Source organism: Mirounga leonina, unplaced genomic scaffold (genome assembly GCF_011800145.1).
Source record: "Mirounga leonina isolate KUSES-001 unplaced genomic scaffold, KU_Mleo_1.0 Mir_321, whole genome shotgun sequence".
Classification (NCBI taxonomy): domain Eukaryota; kingdom Metazoa; phylum Chordata; class Mammalia; order Carnivora; family Phocidae; genus Mirounga; species Mirounga leonina.
The window spans coordinates 3,148,861-3,174,319 of record NW_023270680.1 but is presented as its reverse complement, the minus strand read 5'-3'; the positions used below and the strand labels follow the sequence as shown (position 1 = coordinate 3,174,319).

General features: G+C 48.0%; 1 protein-coding gene across 2 annotated transcripts in view; it reads left to right on the top strand.

Moving 5' to 3' along the window:
* The first annotated feature begins 8,535 nt into the window (after window positions 1–8,535).
* PAXIP1 (PAX interacting protein 1) overlaps window positions 8,536–25,459 on the top strand; it is a 52,223-nt gene continuing 35,299 nt past the window's right edge. For both annotated transcript variants that reach the window (XM_035029862.1, XM_035029861.1), the window contains exons 1-4: window positions 8,536–8,691; window positions 12,475–12,609; window positions 17,690–17,733; window positions 19,978–20,041. In XM_035029862.1, coding sequence (XP_034885753.1) covers window positions 8,611–8,691; window positions 12,475–12,609; window positions 17,690–17,733; window positions 19,978–20,041 — 324 coding nt within the window. In that variant the 5' untranslated portion in view covers window positions 8,536–8,610. The remainder of the gene's footprint in view (window positions 8,692–12,474; window positions 12,610–17,689; window positions 17,734–19,977; window positions 20,042–25,459) is intronic.

Genomic DNA, 25,459 nt, shown 5'->3' with positions numbered 1-25,459 from the left:
CTTATGTTGCAGAGGAAATAGCAGAAAGTCAGTGCCACCCAATCAAAGCACGCCAGCTGTTTCTTTCCTGTGACTTTCCTTCTGATTCGTCCTATAGCCTCCATACTCCCAGCTGGTAAGATATTTCCTGCGGTCTCTGCCTTTGAAGGAGTAGCGTGTGCTTAAGGGAAGGAGATGAACTGATTTTTTTTTTTTAGAGTTATTTATTTTAGATAGAGACACAGAGAGAGAGGGAGAGAGAGAGAGAGAGAGAATGAGTGGGGTGGGGCAGAGGGAGAGAGAGAAGCAGACTCCCCGCTGAGTGCGGAGCCCAATGCGGGGCTCCATCTCACAACACTGAGATCATGACCTGAGCTGAAATCAAGAGTCGGACCCTTAACCAACTGAGCCACCCAGGAGCCTCAGAAGATGAACTGGTTTAAACTGAGTTAAGAGTTACTTGTAGGGGTGCCTGGGTGGCTCAGTCGTTAAGCGTCTGCCTTCGGCTCAGGTCATGATCCCAGGGTCCTGGGATCGAGCCCCGCATCGGGCTCCCTGCTCTGCTGGGAAGCCTGCTTCTCCCTCTCCCACTCCCCCTGCTTGTGTTCCCTCTCTCGCTATGTCTCTCTCTGTCAAATAAATAAAATCTTTAAAAAAAAGGGGGGGGGTTACTTGTAAATCCTACTCAGGAAACAGAGGACAGTAATAGAACAATAGAACTTTGATGTAATTGGGTTTTTAATTTCTTAGAAAATGTGTCTTTAGAATTGACTAGGAATAGAATGTCCATAAACAAAGAGTGATACTTTTTTAGATTCACAGTCCCTAGATTGGCTCTAAGCCTAAGGTCCAAAATACTTGTTCATGTAGGAAATGAAAAAAAAAAAAAAAAAAAAAAGGTACTTTAACTCATTTAAAGGGCCACATACCTAATTTTGCCACCATTTTCTCTTTGTGAACATGTTATTTGTAAAAATAATTATCACATGTTGAAATGTCTGGCTTTTTTCTGGTAATAAAAATGGTTTTTATTATTATCTTGTGAAAGGGTCCCTAAAATCCCTATGTTTATCTTGATAGACCCTGAATTATTTTAACTTCTTTTAGATTTTAGTGCTTTTCTTCTTTTCCACGAGCATCACTACACAATAGACATTTATATTCAATGTACTATGAACAAATTTCACAAAGACTACTCATTTTCACCTGTGCCGTGCTAATAAGTTTCAAACAGCTCGGTCAGGTCTCAGTAGCAGGCATTGTGACCCACTGAGTATCACAAACTGAAAAACGATTATTTGGGGAGGCTTCATAATTACGCTAAGATGAAAATGTTGGCAGCCAGGAGATACATATTTTTCAAGATTTGAGAGAAAATTTAATGAAAGTGCCACAAATATATTACTTAGGATGATGATTTGCACTTCATATGAGGCCCTTTTCTCTCTGGATTTCAAAGTCTGGACTAATTAATTAGCCCTAATCCCCCTGTTTTCCTAATGGTCAAGCATTCAGACAGACCTCCCGAGAGGCAGAGTTATCAGAGTGAAGCAGAAAGCATGCCAACCGGGGCCATGAGGCCGGTGGCTTAGTTCCTACCTGTTGGGTGTCCGTCTTTGTTTCTTCCACTTTCAAGTCTTGTAACCCTGGACTCCCCTACCCCCCACCCCAAGTTGGCAAACCTAGGCCCAAAGGCTAAATCTGGTCCACAGCCTGTTTTTGCAAATAAAGTTCTGTTGCAACATAGCCTTGCTCATGGGTAAGCACATTGCCTAGGGCTTCTTTCACTGCAACAGCTGAGGTAAGAAATCAAAACAGTCTATGGACCATAAGGCCTGAAATCTTTTCTACCTGGCCTTTCACACAAAAACTCTGCTGACCCAAGACCTAACCTCTCTGAACTTTTCCCTATCTGTAAAATAAAACCCAATAGCCAACAGCGTAGCAACTTCGTGAGGAGTTAAGTTTTTAAATTTGCACAATGATGACTGTCTTTCATGGTGCCTCAAAACCAGGGTGAAGAATCCTTAGCTATGATATTAATTCATTCAAAATGCATCCATCTACTCTTTAAATATGTGTCCACGGTCCACTTGACATCAGGCACCACTTTAAATGGGGGTGAAACACATGTTAAGGCAAGTAAGACTTGTTTTAGTTAGTAGTGGAGGGATTATGTAGGGGTGGGTGGGGATGGGGTTGAGATGAAGAAGCATTTAGAGATAAAGTCTTTTTGGTATTTTAAATATTAAGTATTGGGATGAAGGCAAGCGCTCACATTTTAGGTTTCCTACCTTATTCTATCACTTGCCCTGAAAATGGTTCACAAACGCATCACACCAGCCATTATGTTGGGTTGAAATAAACTCTCTCATATTTGATTGGCTCAGCCATCCTTGATCTGTGCCAAAGAGCCTCCGCTTACATAATTTATTTGTAATCATAAATAGAAGGCACCAGAAAAATCCTATCTCCAGGCATGAGAGATGTTTTGAGAAATGGGCGTTTGATCTTGGCCATAGGAAGAAGAGGTCAGATCTGCATAGGCGTGTTCAGTGGAGACGGTCATTCCAGATGGCGAGATCGACAGTTTGTAGAAAGCCATGGAGTTCTGGCTGTGCTTCAGGAAAGTCAAATAGTCCAGTTTGGTGGGAAGAGAGCATGGATGAAGGGGAGGGGCAGAGACAAGCCTGGGGTGCTCAGTTCTGGAGAAGAAGGACGGGGTGTGTGTCAGAGTAACAGGAGGTCATGGAGCTCACTGACGGCAGGCTAATGGGATTGAACTTTGCTCCACAGGCAGTGAGAAGCTCCGGGAAGTGTGGGGCCAGAGCAGGGAGCACTGTGCACCTAGCACCTCTCAAGTACTGTGGAACTCCTGGTAGTACCATGCCTGCTCTACACTGAACAGGACAGATATTTTCCAGATGGGATCCAATGAAAGACCAGCTTCTACTGTCTCAATTTTAGCCCTGATCTATGACAGATTCTGATCTATGAGAACGGTGGGCTATCCTTGTTACTTCCCACACAGCTCTTCCCTGAAGGTCTTTGATCCACTTCTCGGTACGGGTCTTCCAGAGCGCTGCCCACAGCCTCCTCCCCAGGTCAGGAGTTGCTGGCTTGCAATGTTGGTTCTTGGCCGGGCCTCTGCAGAGCCTGCTGCTCCCAACAGGAATGGGTGTCTTCCTCTTCTTCCTATTACCCTCCAGAGTCCCTAATCATCCCAGTCCCCATGGCATCTCCCAACTTTGAATCCCAGGACCCTATGCTACTCATGTTGGCATTTAACATGCTGCTTAGAGAACAGCTCAGTCAGGGGCACCTGGGTGGCTCAGTTGGTTGGGCATCCAACTCTTGATTTCAGCTCAGGTCATGATCTCAGGGTCATGAGATTGAGCCTGCGTCGGGCTCTGCACTCAGCAGTCTGCTTGTCCCTCTCCCTCTGTTCCCGCCCTCCTTTCAAATAAATAAAATCTTAGAAAAAAAAAACCGGCTCTCAGTCATTCTGAGGGTGCGTCTTGACGGCTAAGCAAGGCCTATTTGCTGTGCTCCTGCATGCTCAACAAATGCTTGTTTAATGGAAGTGCATTTCCTATAATCAGACACTTCATTTTACTAAATAGATTTGCGTTTAAAATTGTACCACCACCCAAGCTTCCCTTACGTAACCTGTGGCAGACCTGGGCTTCTGCCAGGTAGCGTGGTGTCATGGACAGGTGGCGATGAAGAGGCCTGGGTAAGTGAGCAGCTGTGCGCGGTCTCTGTTAGTCTCTGCACAGCAGAGGACTGATCACCCCAATCTACATTAGAATGTATTGGAAAGTGGGGAAAAGAAACATACAGCCTCATTTTTGCTCTTTAAGAAGTAACTATTGAAATCTTCTTTGTATATCACTTCTTTAAAACATAGTTATCCACAAATTGCTTGAATCTATACACACATAAACACAAAAGAACGGGCCTATTTGGTTTCCACAAGCTATATGGATATTAGGCCATGGTTTTACTGTGTCGTCCCAATTGCCATTGGTGTAGTCCATTAACAAGTCTGAGGAAAATCTGAATATTTTAGTATGTCATTTATACGGGTGATAATTTCAGTCTTTCCATTATAATTATCTAGCATTATTCAAGCTTCATGATTATTGTATTGTCTTTAACTAAGATCATGTGGTAGGGTTATTTCTTATAAAATCCTATGTCCTAAGATATCTTTTAACCTTAAAGGATGTATCCACTGAGTTCTAATTTGATAGAAATTATGGCATCCCAACCTGTTTTTACATGTATCATGTTTCAAAAAAAGGGGGAAAGGGCCTTTGCATGTACCTGATATCTTACCAAAATTCCCCTTCAGCTTGTCCTGTTCCTGCTGCTGATCATCAAGCAGTAAGTGTAAAACTTGGCAATATTCCCTCTTGTCATAAGCTTTCCAATTATTGAAAATTAAGTAACTCCCAATAGAGGAGAAATCATTAAATATATAGTAAATAATGAGGTTAATTAATTTAACCCCTTCTAATTAGGAAACTAATTAAATCAGAAAATTAAAACTGACACAAGACATTAAAATCGGCAAGTTTTGAACTTAGATGTAACGATCATCTCTTCCGTCTTCAGCCAATTTCAAAGGAGGAAGAGACATTAGCTGCAAAAATATTTATCAGTGGACTATTTTTAACTGATACAAAGCTAAATTTTCCATACCATAAATATTATTTTTAGAGATTACCTTTTTTCTATTTATGTGATATTAAACTTGTTCCTTTTAATTCTTCTGAAGACTGAAATGGAGTGAGTCCAAAAAGATGGACCAACTTCTCCTAGTGACTGTGATAAGTTGCTTAACATCTCTGGGCCTCAGGTTTCTCATCCTCAGAGTGTCCTATTAAAGAAGTGAGATTGATTCACAGTATCTTGGAGATGGAAATAGACCTAAAGAGAAGGGAAGGGAAGGGCTCAGGAAGTTAGAGTCGGGGTATTAAAATCTTGGTCAGTGTGACAGAGAACAGAACCACTGTGAATTTTATGATGACTGCTTCATTGCTACATTGTAATTGTTACATTGCAAACAAATGTGCAAGATTAAATTCAGGTACATTAAAAAACTATGGTATATGCATTAAATAATGCACATCTATCTACCGACAAGGAAGGACAATTCTTTTTTTTTTTTTTTTAAAGATTTTATTTATTTATTTGACAGAGACAGAGAGCGAGAGCAGGAACACAAGCAGCGGGAGTGGGAGAGGGAGAGCAGGCTTCCCGCCAAGGAGGGAGCCCGATGTGGGACTCGATCCCAGGACCCTGGGATCATGACCTGAGCCAAAGGCAGACGTTTAACGAGTGAGCCACCCAGGCGCCCCGGAAGGACAATTCTTTAAGTGGCAACAGAAGAGTATGTGTGGTATAATTTTTTTAAGGAGAAACTATATGGGACATCTAGGAGTTCAAGTGTTGCTTCTGGGGATGGGATTTGGGGTAATTTACTCTTTTTCTTGCGTTTTCTAGTTTTTTTTGTTTTTTTCTTAAGATTTTATTTATTTATTTGAGAGAAAGAGAGAGCACGAGAGGAGGGAGGGTCAGAGGGAGAAGCAGACTCCCCGGTGAGCAGAGAGCCCAAAGTGGAACACCATCCTGGAACTCCACGATCATGACCTGAGCCGAAGGCAGATGCTTACCCGACTGAGCCACCCAGGCGCCCCTGTTTTCTAGTTTTTATACATTGAATAGCTAGGTGATTATTGGCGGCAACTGTGCCGTCAGTTGAATGAACCTTTCCCATAAACATCCTTTGGGTTCCCAGGTTCTCCTGCGATAAAACTCTGGCTTGTTTGTTGCGTCTAACTCAAGTATCCCCTTTCATGAGAAAGGTTAAATGTCTACAAACCTGAATGAAAGGTTTACTAAACATTTCTAATATCTAACTTTAAGGGGTGTGTGACCAGCTGAACAGAACAAAATATGAGAACAAGACTGAGAGTGTTGGGGCGCCTGGGTGGCTCAGTTGGTTAAGCGACTGCCTTCGGCTCAGGTCATGATCCTGGAGTCCCGGGATCGAGTCCCGCATTGGGCTCCCTGCTCGGCGGGGAGTCTGCTTCTCCCTCTGACCCTCCTCCCTCTCATGCTCTCTGTCTCTCATTCTCTCTCTCAAATAAATAAATAAAAATCTTTAAAAAAAAAAAAAAGAGTGTTGTATTCAATATACAGAGATGTATTTTAAAAAGACACTTGTAAATACTTTTCTAAATGCCTCACCTTCCCACCAGTAGGTACAATTTAAGTATTCCCAACTCTACTTTTGCTTTTTCAATCTCACACTTCGCTTTTTTAAAGCCCCAGGTTATCTAACTTGCAAAACAGAAAATGTGAAATGTATGACCTTATTTACCAAGTTAGCATCAAGCAGTCTGTTTATTCTCTGAAAGTTATCAACAAAATGACCATGCTTTGAGCTTAGTTGGGAGAAGCGAAAAATGTTAATGCTCAGTGTCCTGAGGGTAGTACGTGCATCAAAGTTAAATACAAAGCTTCTGTTTAATGAACAGACGCTGTTACTACCCCTAAACTGGGACATCGCCTAAGTGCTACAAAAATCAATGAGAAATACCTATTTGTCAAAAAATACAGCGGTCTCAGCGTGGTATTTTTCTTCCATTAACTTTGCATATGGACATCTTACAGAAATGAACCTTCCCTGAAAATCATTTTTATGAGTCTTAGTGCTAGTTTAAAAAACGGAACTGCCAACTCAAGTCTTTGGCAGATGGGTATTCTTCATGACTCCAGGATGTCAGCTTGTGACTTCCTCAGGGCATCCACCACCCACGTGAGATCAGATCCCGTCTAAGGGTTTTTATTCTTCGCCCCTGGCAGAGCAGCCGGGTTCGGTGCACTCCCCCGCTTCCTCGCGTGCCGACGCCCGCCTTCCTGCGCACGGGGCGCCATCGCGGGCGCCATCGCGGGCCGGCGCCGCTCCCCGGGCACGACAGGCTGGTACTTCACGGAGCGCGAGTTAAAGCACACCCCTCAGTCCCCTCGTCCGCCTTACCGAGTCCTCTAAGTCCCGGCAGGTAAGTTTGTCCTGCTCAACGCTCCGAGTTCTTTTCCAACCTAAAACACAATACCCATGCGGTACGCTTCTCGTCTTTTAAAGCTACGTGCTCAGTTTGCGTTTCATCAGGGAAGAAATGAGCTAAACACGTTGTCACGAATGACAGGGCGAGCTAATTTGGGTTCGGTCCTACGAGGGATCTATTACACCGACATTTTCTTAACCCCGAGCATAAAATGCTGTAGTGATCAACATCAGATACACGGGCCGGGGTTCCGAGGAGGGAGCGCGGCTCCTACGCCAACAAGCACTCGTGGCCTTATTTTTCGTCTCAGGAACGCGGGGGCTGCCAAGCACCCAGGGGAGCGGCGAGCCGGCCGCCGCCTCCCGCCCGGTCCTGCCCGTCTTCCCCGCCTCGTCGCCCTCCGTCCCCCCTCCCGCCCCCTCCTCCCCGGCCACTCGGTCCCACCGTCCCGTCCCGCCCCGTCTCCCCTGGCCGCCCAGGCCTCTCCGTCCCCCCCGGCCCGAGCGCCTGTCACCGCAGACGGCACCTGCGGACAGAGGCCAGCTCAGGCAGGCCTCCGAAGGGGGCTCCGGAGGTTCCCGGGTCTTTAAAGGACCAACTGCACTAGCACTGAACTGGGAACGCTTATCACTCAGCAGCTGACAGCAGCGGCGGGCGGCCACCTCGGCGTCGGCGTCCTCCGCCCCCGGTCCCCCGCCGCACTGCCCGGGGATCCGCGGCGCCGCCAGGTGACGTCAGGGCGAGGCTACGTTAGGGCGGCGCCGCCAAGGTGACGTCAGAGAGCGCCCGTCCCGGCGGGCCACCGCCTGGGACTCTGGGGGAGGGGAGCAAGGCCTCCCTCAGCAGGAGGGCGGTGCGGGTGCGACGGGGAGAAGCCCAGCGGCGAGGCCTGCGGCCCTCGGCCAGCCCGTGGCGCTCTCGGTCTGGGACGCTGTCCAGCGCCCGCCCCCCAGTGGCACCCGGCCTCTATCGGCCGCGGGCGCTGAGGCGCTACCTCAGGTCCCGTCGGGCAGCCACCGGCGACGGGAGCTCCGCCGGAGCCCGAGGCCAGCTCGCGCCCCCCGCCTCGGCCGGCCGGCCGCAGGCCCCGCCCCTCCGCCGCGCGCCTGCGCCGCTCGGGCGGCCGCGCGTGTTGGTGGGCGGGGCCTCCGCGTTCCCTTCTTTCCCGGGACCGGCCCACTCGGGCCGCGCCGGGGGGGCGCGCGTTTCTCCGCGTCCCTGGGGCCCCCCTCGCGAGGGAGCGGCGGCCACGGGCTCCGGGTCTGCGGGGCGGGCTGCGCGGCGCCCTTGCCCCCGGGGCCGCGGGCCGCGGCGGAGGCGCGGGGCGGCGCCGGCTGGCAGCCAGCTCCTCGGCGCTCCCCCTCGCTGGCGGCGGGATGGTGCGTCCCGCAGGGCGCGCGCGGCTCCCGCGCTCGGGCCACCCGGCGCGGGCGGGGGCGCAGAGGGAGGGGGAGCGGGCCCGACTCGCAGGACCGGGCCCCGGCCGCGCCGTTGGGGAGCGGGCCCCGCGGGGCGGGGCGGGAGCCGCCGCGGAGCTCTGGCCGCCGCGGCCATGTCGGACCCGGCGCTCAAAGTTCCCGAGGAGATGTTCCGAGAGGTCAAGTACTACGCGGTGGGCGACATCGACCCGCAGGTACGGCGCCGCCCCCGCCCGCCGCCCGCCGCCCGCCGCCCTCCGCGTTCCCGGCCCGTCCCCGCTCCCGCCGCGGGCGCGCGCCTGGGCGCAAAACGCAGGGACCCCGCCGCCCGGGCCCCGCCGGCCCCGCCGGCCTGCCTGTGCGGAGGCTGGGCCACCCGGCGCCGAGCAGGCCTGGGGACGGGGGGCGGGGGCTGCGGGACCCGTGGTACCAGGGGCAGGGGACCTGGGAGAGGGGACCTGGAGCGGGGACCTGGCGGGTGGTCTGCGGGACCTTCTGGAGGGAGAGGCAGGGGGCCTGGGGGTGGGGGTTCTGCGGGATCTGCGGCCGGCGGGAAGCAGAGGAGAGGGAGGGGACATGGGGGTGGTCTTTGGGACCCGCGGCCCGGAGGCTGGAGGGCAGGGGGTCTTCGGGAACCACGATTAGGGGGAGCATGAGGGGAGGGACGGAGATCTGGGTCGTGCTCTGCTGGGACCATCAGCGGGCAGGGCACCTGGAAGGTGAGCTCAGGGAGGGGATGACGTGCAGAGGAGGCTACTTTCTGACCAGAGAGGAGGGGAGGGCATGGGGGGGCATACCTCGGGCCTAGCACGGATTGTCACCGGCCTCCGCCTGGTGGGGGACCGGCGTCCTGTCGCATGTGGTAAGTCCCCCAAGCCTGCCACCTCAGCCAACTGCTACTTTGCCTCTTTCTGGGGCAGATTCGGACTGGGAGCATCCTTCTTGCTGCCCACCCCGTGTGCCTGGGTTCCGAGAGCAGACAGGGTGAAGCGGATGGAGCTCAACTAGGAACCCCAGGTCCAGGCTGCTGGGGGCTTAAGTGAACCGCCCCTGGTGTGGCCAGCCACCGGGGCTCCCACGGCTGGGCTGTGCAGCCTCAGTCGTGTGCAAAGCGGTCAGTTTGCCACCCGCGAATTCCCATTCTTTGATTTTCCTAATTGGGGGGATTAAACAGTAAATGTGGAAAATACCCAGGTAGCACCATCACTGTAAACATTTAACAGGCTCACGCCAAAGGATATTGTGTTTTTTGGTAAGTTTAAATAATACTTCTGTTTAAACATCAGAGTGTTACTCTTCCGCCGTGGAAGCAAATCTTAGTTGAGTATCTTTTTCAGGTCAATCCTCACAGTATTCCCTTTATTAAAGTTTGTGCAGTTAAAGTTACCTGGGGTGTCTCCTTTGCTTCGAGCGCTAAGCGTGGAGGCGAGGGAAAGCAAAGCCAGGTGATCAGACTTTAGTCCTCAAGAGTGGAGACAGGTGTTTAACCAATAATCTTGGTTGCCCTGGAAGGAATTATGGAAGGCTGATTGGTCTTGGCCTTCTAGAGGCTGGTCTGTTAGTATCTTAGTAAGCTAAACTAACTCCCTTGCATGACTCCCAAGGTGGATCCTTTTTCTACTGTAACTATAGGGTGAAGAGATTGAGCCTTGAATCTAAAGATACACAGGTGTTGAACCCAGAGTGATCACGATGACTGCCTGTAACAGTGGCAGCTTTTTCCAGTATTGATAATTTTCCTGTCTTTCACTATCCATCCTTCTCCCCCACCTCCTTCCTACACTCTTTATTTCGTTTTAGGACTTTGGCTCTTATGAGGGACTTGAACCAAATGTTACTTAAAACCTGGAACAAGTTGAAATAAAACCATATTTGCTCAACTATGAGTCAAATTTAAGTGCTTAAAAATGTCCTTGGCAAACCACTTTGATGTGAAACAGTATATTTTCTAAACGATTTAGCGCCAGAAAATTGATTCCCTGAATCTTGTAAAAATGGATTCAGAAAGTTCACGTATATTGAACACCTTGTACCTGTTAAGATGTTGGCCTAGATGGCGGATGTAATCTGAAGATAAATGGAACCTGATGCCTCTCCTTGAGGTTCCCTCACTGCTGAGGGGCGGGGAGCACACCTGAAGACATTATGGTATAGGGTGGTGCGGCAAGGACAGATTTTTCTGCTGGGGTGCCTAGGAAGAGGCACCACTGAACTTTTTGAAGGTAGGTGTCTTCTCAGTGGGGTGTTGAGCTATACACAGAAGTTAAGAAGAGGGTGAGGTGATGTCCTTTTTGTGGAATGTATGTGCTGAGGAACGGAGGCGTTGATCTATTTGGGATACACCGGGACGACCAGTACACCTGGTGCAGAGTGACGTGAGTTAAATCTGGTCAGATTCAGTAGTGTGGAGACTGGAAAGATGCCTGTGGTTTGGGGATCTTTCAGTCCATGAGAAATCAGTATTTCAGTAGAGTTGTAGAAAAGGCAGGCGACAGTGGGTGAAGAGTGAGCAGGAAGTGAGGAAGTGAAGACAGGTTGGTCTGTTGTTCCAAGCGATTTGTCAGCAAGAGGAAGCCGAGTAGGGGCCTGGATGTGTGTGAGCGCGTGTGAGGACCAGTGAGAACTTCATTCTTCGTGGGTGGAAGGGGAGAGATTGAAATCTCAAGACTCCTAAAAAAGGCAATATGGTTGGAAATGCAGACTGGAGGATAGATAAAAGGAGGGTGCCATATTCTGTGGGTCAAGTTGAGTGAATGTGGAAACTAAAGATGCTTGGAGGTGACGGGAGGAAAGTGGAGGTGACCTGTGGCTACAAACCACTGTTTCTTTTCATTTAGAACAAATACTTAGCATTGGTTCCAGTTGCCATCTCTGGGTGGTCAGTAAAATATTCTGAAAAAATTTACCCAACTTGTGGGAAAATTGAGCTATGTAGGCATCAGGTCACCTTCATATGTGGTGCACACCTGGGCTCTTCAGGCTCTACCCTCACCTCCACCTGTCTCTGAAGTCTCTGGCAGGTGAGTAGCCTCCGGTTCACTCACCTCTGCACCTGGGGACCCCACTCTCAGAACTTTGGCCACCATTGACTCCCCATCTGGTGGGGGCCCACGTCTTCCAGGTACCAGTGAAGTCTTTTGCTAGACTTTCCACATGGCATCAGAAGGATGTGCCCTAAACTGAAGTACTTTTCTTGCCTCCCCACCGCTGCACTCATAACCTGTTTCTCCGTGAATGCTACTGCTGTGTCCCCAGCACTTTGTCTCTTGCACTCCTACCCTTTCCAGGCACCGAGCCTTGTGCATTCTCACTTCTTTCTTCCTCCTTTCCCTAGTGACAGTCCTTGGTTCAGTTACCTGCTGCTTTCCCCTGGACTACTGCCGTTGTCTCAAACTCAGTCCATTCTTTTTGCACGGACCGTAATCTTTCGATAAAATCTGGTCATGCCATTTCCCTGCTTAAAACACTTGCGTCGTTCCAGAAGACACTTCTGTATGAGAATAAATTGCAAACAGTTTTGCATAGCACGTGACAGTCTGACCCTGTCACCTGTCCAGTGTGTGAATGCTGCTGTCTCCCCGCTGTATGTATTTTTGTCTCGCTAACTCCTTAAGTTCATCAAGATTCTGCTCATGTAGCTCCTCTTCTAGAAACTTTACCATTTGTGGTGAAACTACCTGGCCCTAAGCCTTGAAGTTTGAGCCTGGGCACCCAGTCTCAGCCCTGAAACGTTGTCTGTCAGACCTTCTGTTTTCAAGACAGAGACACTACCTAGTACCTGGCTCACAGCCTCCATGCTTCCTTGGTCATTGGATCAGGATCTGCTGCTTTCTACTGTCCTCAAATGTTTGATGGCATATGACTCGGAGTAAAAGGTTATTAATTCTGTGTGGTGAACATGGTGTGTTTTTATTAGAATTTCCATTGGTCACAACAATTTGTGTAAAACAAGAATGAAATGCGGTGTTTTTCATTTTAATTTGTGTGGTTTTTTGAAGGTTATCCAGCTTCTCAAAGCTGGGAAAGCTAAGGAAGTGTCCTACAACGCACTAGCCTCACACATAATTTCGGAAGACGGGGACAATCCTGAGGTTGGAGAAGCTCGGGAAGTCTTTGATTTACCTGTAGTTAAGGTTAGTAGTAAGTCTCATTAATTTTATACACTTCATCATGTGTCTTGAGATCAATACAAAGTCTTACTGTAACTCAGAGTGTTTGCCGAAATACTGCTTTGTATGGGAAGCAGCGTGAAGCCCGTTGTGTTAAATCATGCTGTGGCCAGGTTTCTGTACATTACAGGTAACTCTTGATGGGTCCGCTCATGCACCTGCGGTGGTGTGGCCCGGGTTCCTCTCTGCCCAGAGCTCTCTACGCCAGGGACGTGTCCTGGAAATGGGTGTGTCAGCCTACAGCGATGGGCAGCGGGGATTCATGAGCAAGTGTGCTCTCTCCCAGGCAGGCAGAGTCCTGTCAGGATATGGCCCCTGGAGGGACCACTTTCCATCCCCACTGTGGCAAGTGGTCTTAATTTCCAGCTAGACACATTGGAGGGAGTCCTGCCTGCCATTTGCTGTGCTGTTTAACTGCTCTCCAACAGTGGTCACCATGACTGTTTCTCCCACTGTCCACCCGGTGGCCATTATTGGTACTGTCTAGCTGACTCGGGGTGGTTGGTTCTAGAAAGTGGGGGGCCTCACCTCATGGGTGACTTGTTCAGTTTGTTGATCTACACACTGTGCTGTTCTCTTGCTGCTTGTAGTTGAGTTGACTGATGTTAAATGCATGTTTTGAAATGTAATTTTGTAGTTTTGGTCCTTCAGTTTTTTTTTTTAATCGTAGCTGTTATATGTTTGTTTTAAAATAGTTCAGTTCCACTACCACTCTTTTCTTTATGCTATCCAATACTTTGCCTAAAAATCAGTATGAAAATTATTATGGTTTAATAACAAGAGAGGCTAGCAGTTAGGAAAGATTGCCAGTAGTTAGACTGGGGTGCCGAGAAGCTGGCTGGCTGCTGGGAAGTCTGCACCTCATCAGTACCCAGGTCTGAAGCTGCCTTGCAGGCTTAGGAACCTGATTTTTGAAAATAAACCTGAAAGCAGATCTGTCTCATGAGAAGGTTCTCAGAAACCAGACTCTCCAGAGATGGCATGTCAGTCAGAGTGACTATTAATTTACAGCAGTGACACGCGGTGGTCACGATCCTGCCCTGGACTCCTTGTTTCGGCATGGCCGGCTCCCTCGTGAAGCCGGAACATCGGCAGGTTTCCTGCTCGATTAACCTGACCCCACTTGGTGAGAGAGACAGGCTTGTGACCGGCGCGCTTGCCTCCCTGGGACCCTGCTTTTGTCTCTGGTTTGCTTCCATTCTTCCTTAGCTGTGAGGACGGTATCTCCGCTCCCTCAGCAGCCTGGAGCCCCTTGTCTCAGGACGGTGACTTCCCCTAGATTGTGCGGGTTGCTGCGTGAACCTGAAAAGGGCAGCCTTAGTAACCAGTGTTGGGGACTAAGGTCATTGTTGCCAGACCATTTAGAGCAGTGGTGCTTAGATCTCGTGACGCTCCAGTCCCTTTTCACAGCAAGCGCTTTGTAATACCCCCTCTACTATCCCTTTGTTTATATGTAAGAGGATATTACGTAATTTAAAACCTATGTGTACACATTATGTATAAATTGCCCAACCTGAAATGTAAAGGAGAAAAAAAGGAAAATAAATGTGTATTTCAGTGTATAAATCCTTGGGCCCAAGTCCATGGAGGATGGGGTAAGGAGGTGAGCTGCTGGGACTGGTCCGATGTGAAGGGACTGCCACAGATGTGGGCTGATCGCCCGAGCTCGAGGGTGAGGGAACCAGCTGGGAGGTAACATTTCAGAATGGTGATCTGTCCTTGCTAGAAGGCCAAGCTCAAAAAGCAGTCTTCTTCATTTTACGTGTTGTATTTCTGGAAAAGTCAGGCTGTAGTAAGGCTGTGTAAAATACCTATTACCCAGCTTCTATAATTACCACCATTTCGCCAGGCTAGCTGGATAGACCCCCATCCTGCTCTTCCCCTTTGGCTGTGGTAGCATCGAAGGAGGCCCCAGGCACCCTCATCTTTCGTCCGCTCCGCAGCTCCAGGCTGCTTGTGGTTTGTGGCAGCGCCCGTTCTGTCCAGGGACTGCAGTGCCCCAGGACAGGATGATGGAACCTGTCAGAGCTGACCCAGCAGTTGGTGTGCACCCCACGATGATGCTGTCAGACCCTCAAGTTCTTAGTCTGAGTTCAGCTGGTGGAGGCAGAGGCCCAGTTCCATAAGCACAGATCCTTGGCCTTTGACTTACTAAATTTGTCAAGTGGATTTTATTATTACTATTTCTTAATTTTTTTAAAAGATTTTATTTATTTATTTGACAGAGAGAGACATAGCGAGAGGGGGACCATAAGTAGGGGGAGTGGGAGAGGGAGAAGCAGGCTTCCCGCCGAGCAGGGAGCCTGGGGCGGGGCTTGATCCCAGGACCCTGGGACCACGACCTTAGCCAAAGGCAGACGCCCAACGACTGAGCCACCCAGGTGCCCCGACAAGTGCATTTTAAAAATAAGGCATCCTACTGCTTCTCCCTCTCCCACTCCCCCTGCTTGTGTTTCCTCTCTCGCTGTGTCTCTCTCTGTCAAATAAATAAAATATTTAAAAAAAATAAAATAAAAAATAAAAATAAGGCATCCTATAAAGAAGATGTGGTGTATATATATACAATGGAATATTATGCAGCCATCAAAAGGAATGAGATCTTGCCATTTGCAACGATGTGGATGGAACTGGAGGGTGTTATGCTGAGCGAAATAAGTCAATCAGAGAAAGACATGTATCATATGACCTCACTGATATGAGGAATTCTTAATCGCAGGAAACAAACAGGGTTGCTGGAGTGGGGAGTGGGGTGGGAGGGATGGGGTGACTGGGTGATAGACACTGGGGAGGGTATGTACTCTGGTAAGCGCTGTGAATTGTGCAAGACTGTTGAATCACAGATCTGTACCTCTGAAACTAATGCAATATATGTTAAGGGAAAAAAAAGAAGAAGAAGAAGGTAGCAGGAGGGGAAGAATGAAGCGGGGGAAATCGGAGGGGTAGACGAACCATGAGAGACGATGGACTCTGAAAAACAAACAGGGTTCTAGAGGGGAGGGGAGTGGGAGGATGGGTTGGCCTGGTGGTGGGTATTGAGGAGGGCACATTCTGCATGGAGCACTGGGTGTTATGCACAAACAATGAATCATGGAACACTACATCTAAAACTAATGATGTAATGTATGGGGATTAACATAAGAATAAAAAAATAAGGCATCCTAATGCACAGAGACAGTTTATCATTTTCATATTTGAATTGTATACATGTTTAAAACTTGCATCTTTAGGCACAAAACTTACAGAATAATTGTTTTAATGGAAATCTTTTTCTCAGTGGCCTTAGGGCATCATTGGAAATGCTAATTATGCTGACTTAGAGTAGGCTTATTTTTATATATTGTCATTGGCCTTTGGGATAAATAACTCCTTGTTACTATGCTTTTCTAGTTCTCCATTTCTGCTTTATTATTATTGGTGTGTCTTACTGACTTGGCATTGTTTTATCTAGACTCCTGTAAGTGAGGGTCTGAGGATGGGTCTGCTCTGCATGGACGTTATGACTAGCCCTAAATCCTTAAATGAAGATACCTATACTTGCCTCCTCCCCCAAGTTCTCAAAGGGACACTCCCCAGGGTGTGTGCTGCATGAGAGTTGGAAGGGGTACCTTTCCAGAGTGTCTGCTTCCGTGGTCACACTCCTCTGCTCAAAGGCACCTCTTCCAGTGCCCTCAAGAAAAGTTGCACCTTCACCTGCCCAAATCCTATCACAGTGCATCACTCCTAGGCTTTGAAAATCCTCCTGCACTCTAGACGAAGGGATTAGTAAAGCAGCCTGGTGCTAAGCCATGCAGCCAAGGATCTCCATGGGGCTCTGGGTGTTCCTGTGGAGAATAAAGCTCGCCCACGGGATGATGTTGACTGTAGACGAGTCAGAGCCAGTAACGGTTCCTCACGCTGGCCAGCCCCCTTGGATTAACTGAGGTTTGCCCAGGATTATCAAAAAATGTGAAGACACATTGCTGGAATGCATGAATAGAAACATGAAGTGCTGTCTTTCATTGTGGTGCACTTAATCCAGTTAAGTTAGTGTGCTCGGCAAGATCACCAAATCATCGTGAAATAATGATCCCAAGTACGACCAGTCTTTATTTAATTTTTTTATATATCCAGTATTCTACACCCTCTTCACAGAAGACACTCTGTTATAAACTGAGGCTGAAACATTGTTGATGTCACCTGAAAAACGAGGGGATTTGGTTTTCTAAAGTCCTTTTAAGGTCTGCATGACTAGACTGGAAGGTCAGTGAAGATCAGGGGCCTGGACTACGAGGTGCAGGAGAGCAGAGAGTGCATTTCCCTCTTTGGTGGTTCCATTTGCAGTGCCTTGCACCGTCTCTGCTACAAAATAAATTCTTGATAAATACTTGATGAATAAATTGATGCATAAACAGTAAGCACGTATGTACATTTCAGTGGGTTGAAGTTTCTGGACTTTTCAGCTGGCTAAATGGGATATTATGTAGTTGAATGTAACTTTAAAAATTAAATGTAGAAATGTAAGATAATTTTAAAAAAATATAAATTACCTCAAAAGGTGGTAATTAAGCTAAGGTTTTATAATTAATCTGAATTTTGGAATTTGAGGTACTTTTCATGGTTTGCAAATGTTTTGTCTATTGGGGTTTACTGAAAACACTCATGAATTTACACTTGGTTGGATTCAGGATTGAAGACAGGATGTTCCTGGGATGGGGAGGGGGTGGGGATGACTGTCGGGTCCCTGTCCTTACAGTTGTGAGGACAGTGTTTCCGGCTGGCCTAGACGCTCACGCTGTAGTAAGTGTGTACACCTAGAATTTAAATTTTTATAGGTAATAATTTTTAAAATATCTGATGGTGCTTCATTCTATAATTGAGCTTTTCACCTTGGGCATTAATAACTAATCTTTGATATTTTTTACTACTTGAATACTCATGATCTGGGTGCTTTGTAATCTATTATAACAGAGCTTTTAATTTCTACGAGCAATGCTGATGAAAAAAATGTCATTTTGATTATAAATTGAAAATATTTTTTCATTTGAGTTCATATTTTCTTTTTCAGCCATCTTGGGTGATTTTGTCCGTACAGTGTGGAGCTCTTCTGCCGTATCCTTTTTGGGGAAGGGAGGAGGGAATCTGGGTTTAAGACTGACACGGTAACCAAGTGGATTCATTAGTTAGGACAGTTTGTGTGTGTGCATTCTCTGTCCCTCCTGTTTTCCATTTTGTATCAGATTTGATGTACTTGATCCTTGTCATCACCCCTGGGGGGAGGGGCACCAGCTGTGGGGGAGCATCTCTGGGCTGGAACTTGGGGGCACGAGCCCTAGTTCTGGGACTGGGCTTTATGATCTCAGGCAGTTCGCTTCTCTGGACCTCAGTTTTCTTGTCTCTGGAATAGACCATTTTTTTGATGTCCAGTTAGGTGGAATATTTCTAAAATTGTAAGTCTACCTGAACCAAATCATGAGTTACTTGAAGAATAGATAGGGGAAGAGAACAGCAGAACATTTTTAGTTTCATGTATTGTTACTTACGACTACCTTGGATTAAAGGTTTGTTTAACAGGTGTTGACACCTGCTGTGGGCTGGGTACCCAAACCAGAGGGGTCACAGAGATTTCTTTGCTGCCCTCAAGGGGCGCCCTTGCTCCCCCCATGCCCGGGTCCCTCGCCTCATTTATTGAGTGTGGCTCGGTGCACAGTCCTCCCCGCCTTGTGTGAGCTGTTAGGCTGCGGTTAGTGCCCGGAGCCTCCCGGCTTCCCTCTCCCTCTGCCAGCGTCAGGCTGCGCTGGAGAGTCCTCCACGCATAACCTGCTTGTGGAAGTCACTTCTCGTGAGGGGACCTGGTGCCACACTGTGGTGTTAAAATTGCAGCCTCCGGCAGAGATGATGTCCTTCCTCTGTTTTGTTTTGCCCCTGTGCCAGGCAGTTCCTGTGAAGGCATTTTTACTTACTGGACTGATGGAGATGGAGGGAATCTTTTTATATTAAGTATTTATAGGTGGGCTCAAACAAACAGAAAACATCCCTTTGTAAGCAGTTCTTGGAGGACGTGCAGAACTCAGCATCTCCAACTCAAAAGTTCTAAGATGCCTCATAATTTGAAGAGTTAAAGGAAATCCGTCCCTGTTTTGCTTTAGTTTTCGTTCTTTTGGTTTCTTGGGAGTTGTAGTCTTTATAAGCCCAGGGTGGAAAAAGCCTGGGGGAGAGAGAGGTTAGTTCTTCCTGCTCTGGATCATTTATTCTCCGTACAAGATGCCTTAAGAAGCTGTCACTCCCCTGGCGTTCATATTCGCCTGTTCCAGAGCAGCTTGAAGGGACATAAAGGGAAGCCTGCAGACTGTTGGACAACACTAGATTTGCCTTTGTTCATGTTTCCCCAGGTCTTTGGAAGTAGAAAGTCCTTGAGGTAAAGGTAGGAGGATGGAAACTGATCATGGATAGCGGGCCTGAGGGCATGATGATGGGTCTGCAGAGCGTATTGCAGTCAGACAGGCTCCCGCCTTTCTAAGGTTTCTCAGCAGGGCTGTGTAAGAGACTCCCAGATGGCAGTGGAATTTTCAGTCTGATCTGTTTTTCTTAATTCACTTATCTCAGTGGGTATACTTTTCTCCTGTAGGGAGAACAAAGTCATACTTTAACCCATTTTGAATTGTAGACACTCCAAATTCTTCAAAAAGTCATTGTGTTTGAGTAGAGTGCAGGCACCTAGAGGTCATTTCTGCTTGTGTAGACACATATGCCCGGTGTCTGGCACACAGTAAGCTCTCTCAAGTGAATTTTATCCTGAATGAATTTTAAAAATCAGAAAACTGAAGCTCAGAGTTGGTCTTGCCTACATTCATGAAGTTAGTGGTAATAAGACTGGAACGCAGGTTCTTTTATGAAAGATTCTCTGCCAAACCACAGAAGTTCCATTAATGTTTCCTTCTAAATAAACCCGAGACTTTTCATCTGCATTTAAAATAATGGCTGTGCCGTATGTGTGTATAAATAGGTGTCCATGTGCGTTTGTGTGTGTGTGTGTGTGTGTGTGTGTAGGGAGCTAGCTCTCAGAGGTCAGAGGTTTTCCCCGTGAGTGTGCTGTGCCCAGGTTATTGAAACGACGTCCTTGGAGATGCTGGATCAGAAAGTGTGCTTCACACCCCTCCCCGTTCTTTCTGTGCTGTCCGCTGCCCCTTCCTCCTCCAGTCTGCCCCGTCTCCCTCTGGTCAGCCTGCCTCTTTCCCGCGTGGTTCCAGTGGGAGGGAGAGGGTGGGTCACATCCACATGGGCAAAGAGGATGTCTTAGTGAAATGCAGGTTGCACTAATCTCATTTGATTGGAATCTTAATAACTTTCAAACAGAGTAAATGGTTTTTCTCCAGAGTCATGTCAGATTTTTTTTGGAATCACTGCCTGCCTCTCCCAGGTAAGCATGGTTATAAGCTGTCTGGTGGTGCTCACACGTAACAGTTCTGCGCTTTTAGAACATTGGGTTTATGACCTGTTGGTAAACCAGTTTTAAAGAAGCTCTTTACTAAACTGCATATTTGGTGTGACCTTATGACACATTTATGATTAAATATTCATGTTTAGTCTTAAGATACAAAGTTTTAACGGGTGAAAATGGTCTTTCTAATCTAAAGGGGTACAAAGATACAGAATTTGAATATGAAAAACTAGTAAAAATGAAATTAAGGTGACAAGAAAAATTCAGTCATAAAGGCAAAGAATTATTTTAATAAAGGGCTCATTTAGATCAATAAGAAAAATAAAACGCAGTAGGTAAGGCAGAGAAATGAACTCACAACTTTCTATAAAGAGGAATTACAAAACAAGTGTGACAGAACATTGGACACACTTTATTATCCAAGATGTGAACATTTTCACAGCGCTGAGACGAGCCTTTCCACTCGAGCTTGTGACCAAGCGTTCGGCGCTGACTGCCCCCGCAGACATGCTCCCCTCCCTGCCGGCGCGAGCACAGGTCCGTGCGGCTGTTGTCTACAAAAGTTGCTGAATCAAGGGCCCTAAGATACTCCTTTTCTTTTCCCCTGCAGTTCTCTTATGTTTAGAAAGTTATCCCGAACTGGTAGAAATAAGGGTAGATTGATGGATAAAGGTGTTTAGCAGAGCATTATGTAGACTAGGGTAAAATTGGAAAAAAACAAATCAGATCCTCCTGTGTTTGGAAATGGTTCAGAAACCTCTTCTGTGCACTTACATGATAGCCTAACTATGGAGCCAGGTTTGAATTCTGCTCTTTGAAAATATGGAAAGAGATGGGAAAGGCTTTCAGTGGGGAAAGAGGCAGGTCATTAACAGCGTGTGCAGTGTTAAGAGTAACCAAGTAAAATAGAGGAGAGATAGCCGAAAGGGGGGACCAAAATGTCAGCAGTGGGGATTCTAAGTAGTGGGAAAGTGAATAGTCAGTATTTTTAAGTTGTATTTGTCTCCTGCACCGCCAGCTAGTAAACCCTCAAACTATAAAAAACCATTATAACAAATCCCGCGGGTGTTGTTTGAACTCAGTTGGAAATTGCACAGGGCAGTGTGTTGAGCATGAGGACGGGAAAAGGTGCGTTGACAGTGCTGCCTTGCGGACCCGCTCCCACGGTGACCCTGGCGAGGAGCAGCGTGGCCCCGTCCCTGTGGCAGCCTTGAGGAAAGGGTGTGTGGGGGGCGTTGGGTGAGCTGGGAGTCCTGTCCCTGTGACGGGGAGTCATGGAGCCAGGTGACGCGCTCTCCCAGTGGCCGCCTCGTCTCCCCTCCACCCCTCCTCCCTTCCCTGACCACACAGCAGGCAGGCTCAGAGAGGGCTACTTTGTATCTCTTGTGGATTCCTGAAGTTCTTTAAAGTTATAAAATTCTTTTTGTTTTTGTTTCATTCATTTAATAGGGACCCTTGAAATCTTAGCTTTTTTTTGTCTTTTAAGAACAGGAATTCTGTTGATACTTGTATTTTTCACTGTTTTTCACATCTGTGCTATAAATGTAAATAATGATAATGATCTTTGAAGTGGGCCAAAATGGAAACCTTTTAATGATGGGTTCTGTGGCTCTGTATGACTTTTATTCCCTTATACTTCTCTGTATGTTCCAAACGTACAATAAATATCAGAAAAGTTTTAAAAATGAAGACATTATTATTATTCCTTAATGTATAAACACATCTATTTTGGCTAAAATGTGAGTTTTGCATTTGATTATATTTTCATTTATTGGATTTGTGGGTTCAGAGATATGGAGCCCACTATCCAGAGGGTTCAGGTTGAATGAGAGAAAGAGGAAGAAGCTGGGGTAGGGAGTCCCGAGGTATTTTCAGGAACTGAGGTGACAGTGACACGGTGTTTGGAGACCTGACTTGGGGAAATAAGAAAATCAGAAATATGTGCGTATAAGATGATTTCAGGGTTCTAAATTTGGTAATCAGACATCCTTAAATATTAACTGAATTTAGCATTAGAGAACACTTTTAGTCTTAGAAAAAGCCAATAATTTGACAAAGGTTGTAATAAATGTACCAGATTATTATTTGTAAATGCTCGAGTCTCTGCCATCATTATTACTATGTCAGGCTTATGGTACCCACACCACCTGCTGGGCTAAATCCCGTGGTCCCGACGTCAGTGTGTGAGTTCACAAGAACAGGCCCGAGTGTGGACGGCAGAGGCAGGGAAGCCTGTGGGGAGGGGAGAGGTCAGACCTGCGGGGCCTGAAAGAGTGGGCAGAATTAGAGCAAAAATGGGGAAGGCGGGGTGTGTTTGTGGTAGAGCCACGTGGAAGGAGAGGAGGAGGGCGCCGGGGAACAAAACATGCTCTCGAGATGCAGGGGGGTGGATGGTGGGGAGCACAGGAACTGAAACCAGGTGTTGGAGTTTGAGCTCCCTGAAGTAGCTGGTAGGGTGCTGCTTTCCTTTTTTCTCACAATTTACATTAGGACATTAGAAAACAGGAAAGCAAACATTTAAAATCCTTGCAGTCCCTTAGGTGCAACCCGCCTGGGAGCAGTAGCAGGACGGGGGCGGGGCGGGGACGGGAGTTAGGGCCGTAGGGAGGGGCGTGGTCTTGGACTCGAGGCAGAGGTTTGGATTTGGGATGGCGCTGTGCACACAAGGCCCAGACAGGAAGCAGCCGGACTTGGTGACTTGGGCACACTCGGGACGAAGGAGGAGAAGGCGGCGCCCACAGTGCTGCTCTGCACCAAGTCCTGCAGAAGCTGCCTCCGCGGTAGTGAATCACGAGTCCTGGGCGATGTCCTCCATCAGAGCAGGAGCCTGGGGGAAATGCTAGCTAGCATCACTCCTGGAGATGGGAAACGGGAGCCTGGCTTCTCAGGAAAGATGGTGAAGTCAGTTTGAAACACGTTGAGTTTGGGGTGTTGATCAGCTACCCAGATGGGGGGCCGTGGAGATGCGGCACGAAGGGCAGAGAATTAGCTTCTTGTAGAAGAGGGTAGAAAGGCACATAACCAGGAAGAGAGTCTTGGGTTGCGTGCAGTGAAGATTTGGGAAGAAGAGAGACTTGAGCATAAATAGAGGTGGTGCTGGAGGAGTAGGGTATTGTTTTTCGAAATCAAGGATGAAATCAGATGCAACTAGTTTTTATTGCTGGAAAGGAGCAGCACCCCAGGTAAAGGTCTGGAGCACTACTTTGTGGCAGGTAGTTGTGCATAGCTTCGTGTGTCCCCTCAGTCCTGCCTGTGACCTGGGAGAGGAGGAGGGCAAGGGTGCTGGACAGGGACACAGGACTGCCGATTGGCCTGGGGGCCATCATGCCGCCTTAGGGGTCCATGTGGATCTCAGGTTCTGGGCTGAGCAGACGCAAGTGTAGTCAGCAGAGGGGTGGGGAGGGGGAGAATGGAGAGCCCGTGGAAAAGGTACCAACTAGGTGGTAGAGAGCACAGGCAGAGGTGAGCAGGCGTCCCTTGGTCGTGTGGTCTGGGAAGTGGCCCAGCCTGTAGTTTTATGTAGGTGCGAAACTCACTGTGGGCGATGGCTGGGTCCATGGTGGACAGAAAAATTAATTTACAAGGACCTTTGACAGTGTCTTTATATCCTTTTAGCAAATTCATTAGGTAATAAAAACTGGAATCCAGAATCAGAATGGTCTTTATGGATCACTTAGTACACCGTTCATCACTGAGGATGATGAACTGGAATCCCGAATGTGTCATGGGATCACATAATAAAAAGCTGTGCTTTTGAGTTCATGAAGATTGATCAGATAAGGATGGACAAGATTTTACTTGATAGTTTTTCATGTGCCCAAACCCTGGTTAGGAAAAGTGCACTGGGGACACTAATATTTTGTGGTTGCTAAAAAGTATTAATGTCAGTTTTAAGATGTGTTAACAGACAACATGCACAGTGTGCGTGCAGCGAAGGGACTTCGGTGCGACAGATACCTAATGAGCACTTCTTTCGTGACAGGAGCAATGCCCAGGGGTACAAATCAATTTAGATAGGCTGTCTTCCCCTCAGTAAACGTACATTCTGGAAGGGGAGACAGACCCATGAATAAAGTGCACGTTGTAGTGCACACAGAGGTGAAGGAGGGTGTGAGGAGGGAGCCATCGGATGGTTGATCTGCACCAGGTGGCGGCTCTTTGGGTGTCTGTACCTTTTCCTGAACACCGGAGCACTTGCATGTGCACACATGCGCACGCCAGGCAGGACCCCGCCCTGACGAGAGGACTGCTGCTTGGTGGCTCTCAGCGGCCTTCTGTCTTTTCCCCGTCAGAGTGTTGATGCAAGCTGGAGCTCTGTTGGAGTCTTCCAGAGCTCTCCCAGGGAGAGGTAGGGAAGGGAGCTTGTGCCAGGGGGAGCTGAGCAGCACAGACACCATCTGCCTTCTCCTGACCCGGTATTGATGCAGGCGGGGGCCCCGTTGTAACACGCTGGGTAGGTTTCCGGGGATAGGTCAAGAGTCTGATGGAGAGCCTGGCCAGGTCGTAATTTAAATCTTGAAGACTAAAAGGAAAAGCCCTTTCCATTCCGTATCTCAATCGACAAGTATTTCTTGACTGCCTACCCATGTGCCTTGCACTGTGCTAGGTACTGTGAGCGAGACCCCCATCTTTAATCAGGACGGCTGTAGTTTCTAATCAGGGTGGGACAAGGACATACTCGGGGTGGGGGCTAGAACCAAGGAGCGTCCTACTTGTGTGAGACCTCCCGAGAAGGGCGGCTGTTCCTGATCACTGTGAAGGAAGCTCTTACTCAGTGCGGGCCGTGGCTGAGATGACCGTCCTCTGCTCCATGTTCTTCGAGGAGAGCGGAGTGGGGACAGTCAGCCTGCAGTTCACTGGAGCGTGACCGGCCCGTAGATGCCTGTGTAGCTTGCTGTGGGAGTCCAGGGGCAATGGTAGGGGAGCGGGAGTCGAGGGTGGGTAAGGCGTGGAGCCAGAGCGCCCCGCAGACGTGGTGTGGTTGAGACACAGATGTGGGCGCGGCACCGGGGGGTCGGCAGCCACACGGTCAGGATGGTCTGACCCGCCACTGAAGCAGTTGGGTTTGGTCTTCAGGTCTCGAGGTCACATCCAGGCTCTGTTAGCCAAGATGACGAGATGGGCAGTTTACGAAGATGGCTTTCTTTAAAAGAAAAAAAACAAAAGGAAGACCCTTTTCCCCAGTTATAAAATTAACGCTCTTGAAAATTTGGAAAATACAGAAAAGTATAAAAATGAAAACAGAATGTCCCCATAATTCCATCACCACTCCGTAACTATTAACATTTTGGTGTGGAAAGAGCATTCTTAGTTATTAATTATGCGGACACAGATTCATTAACTGAGCTGGTGTGGATGTTTAAAGCCATTTAACCCAGACGCGCATCGAGGAAGAAT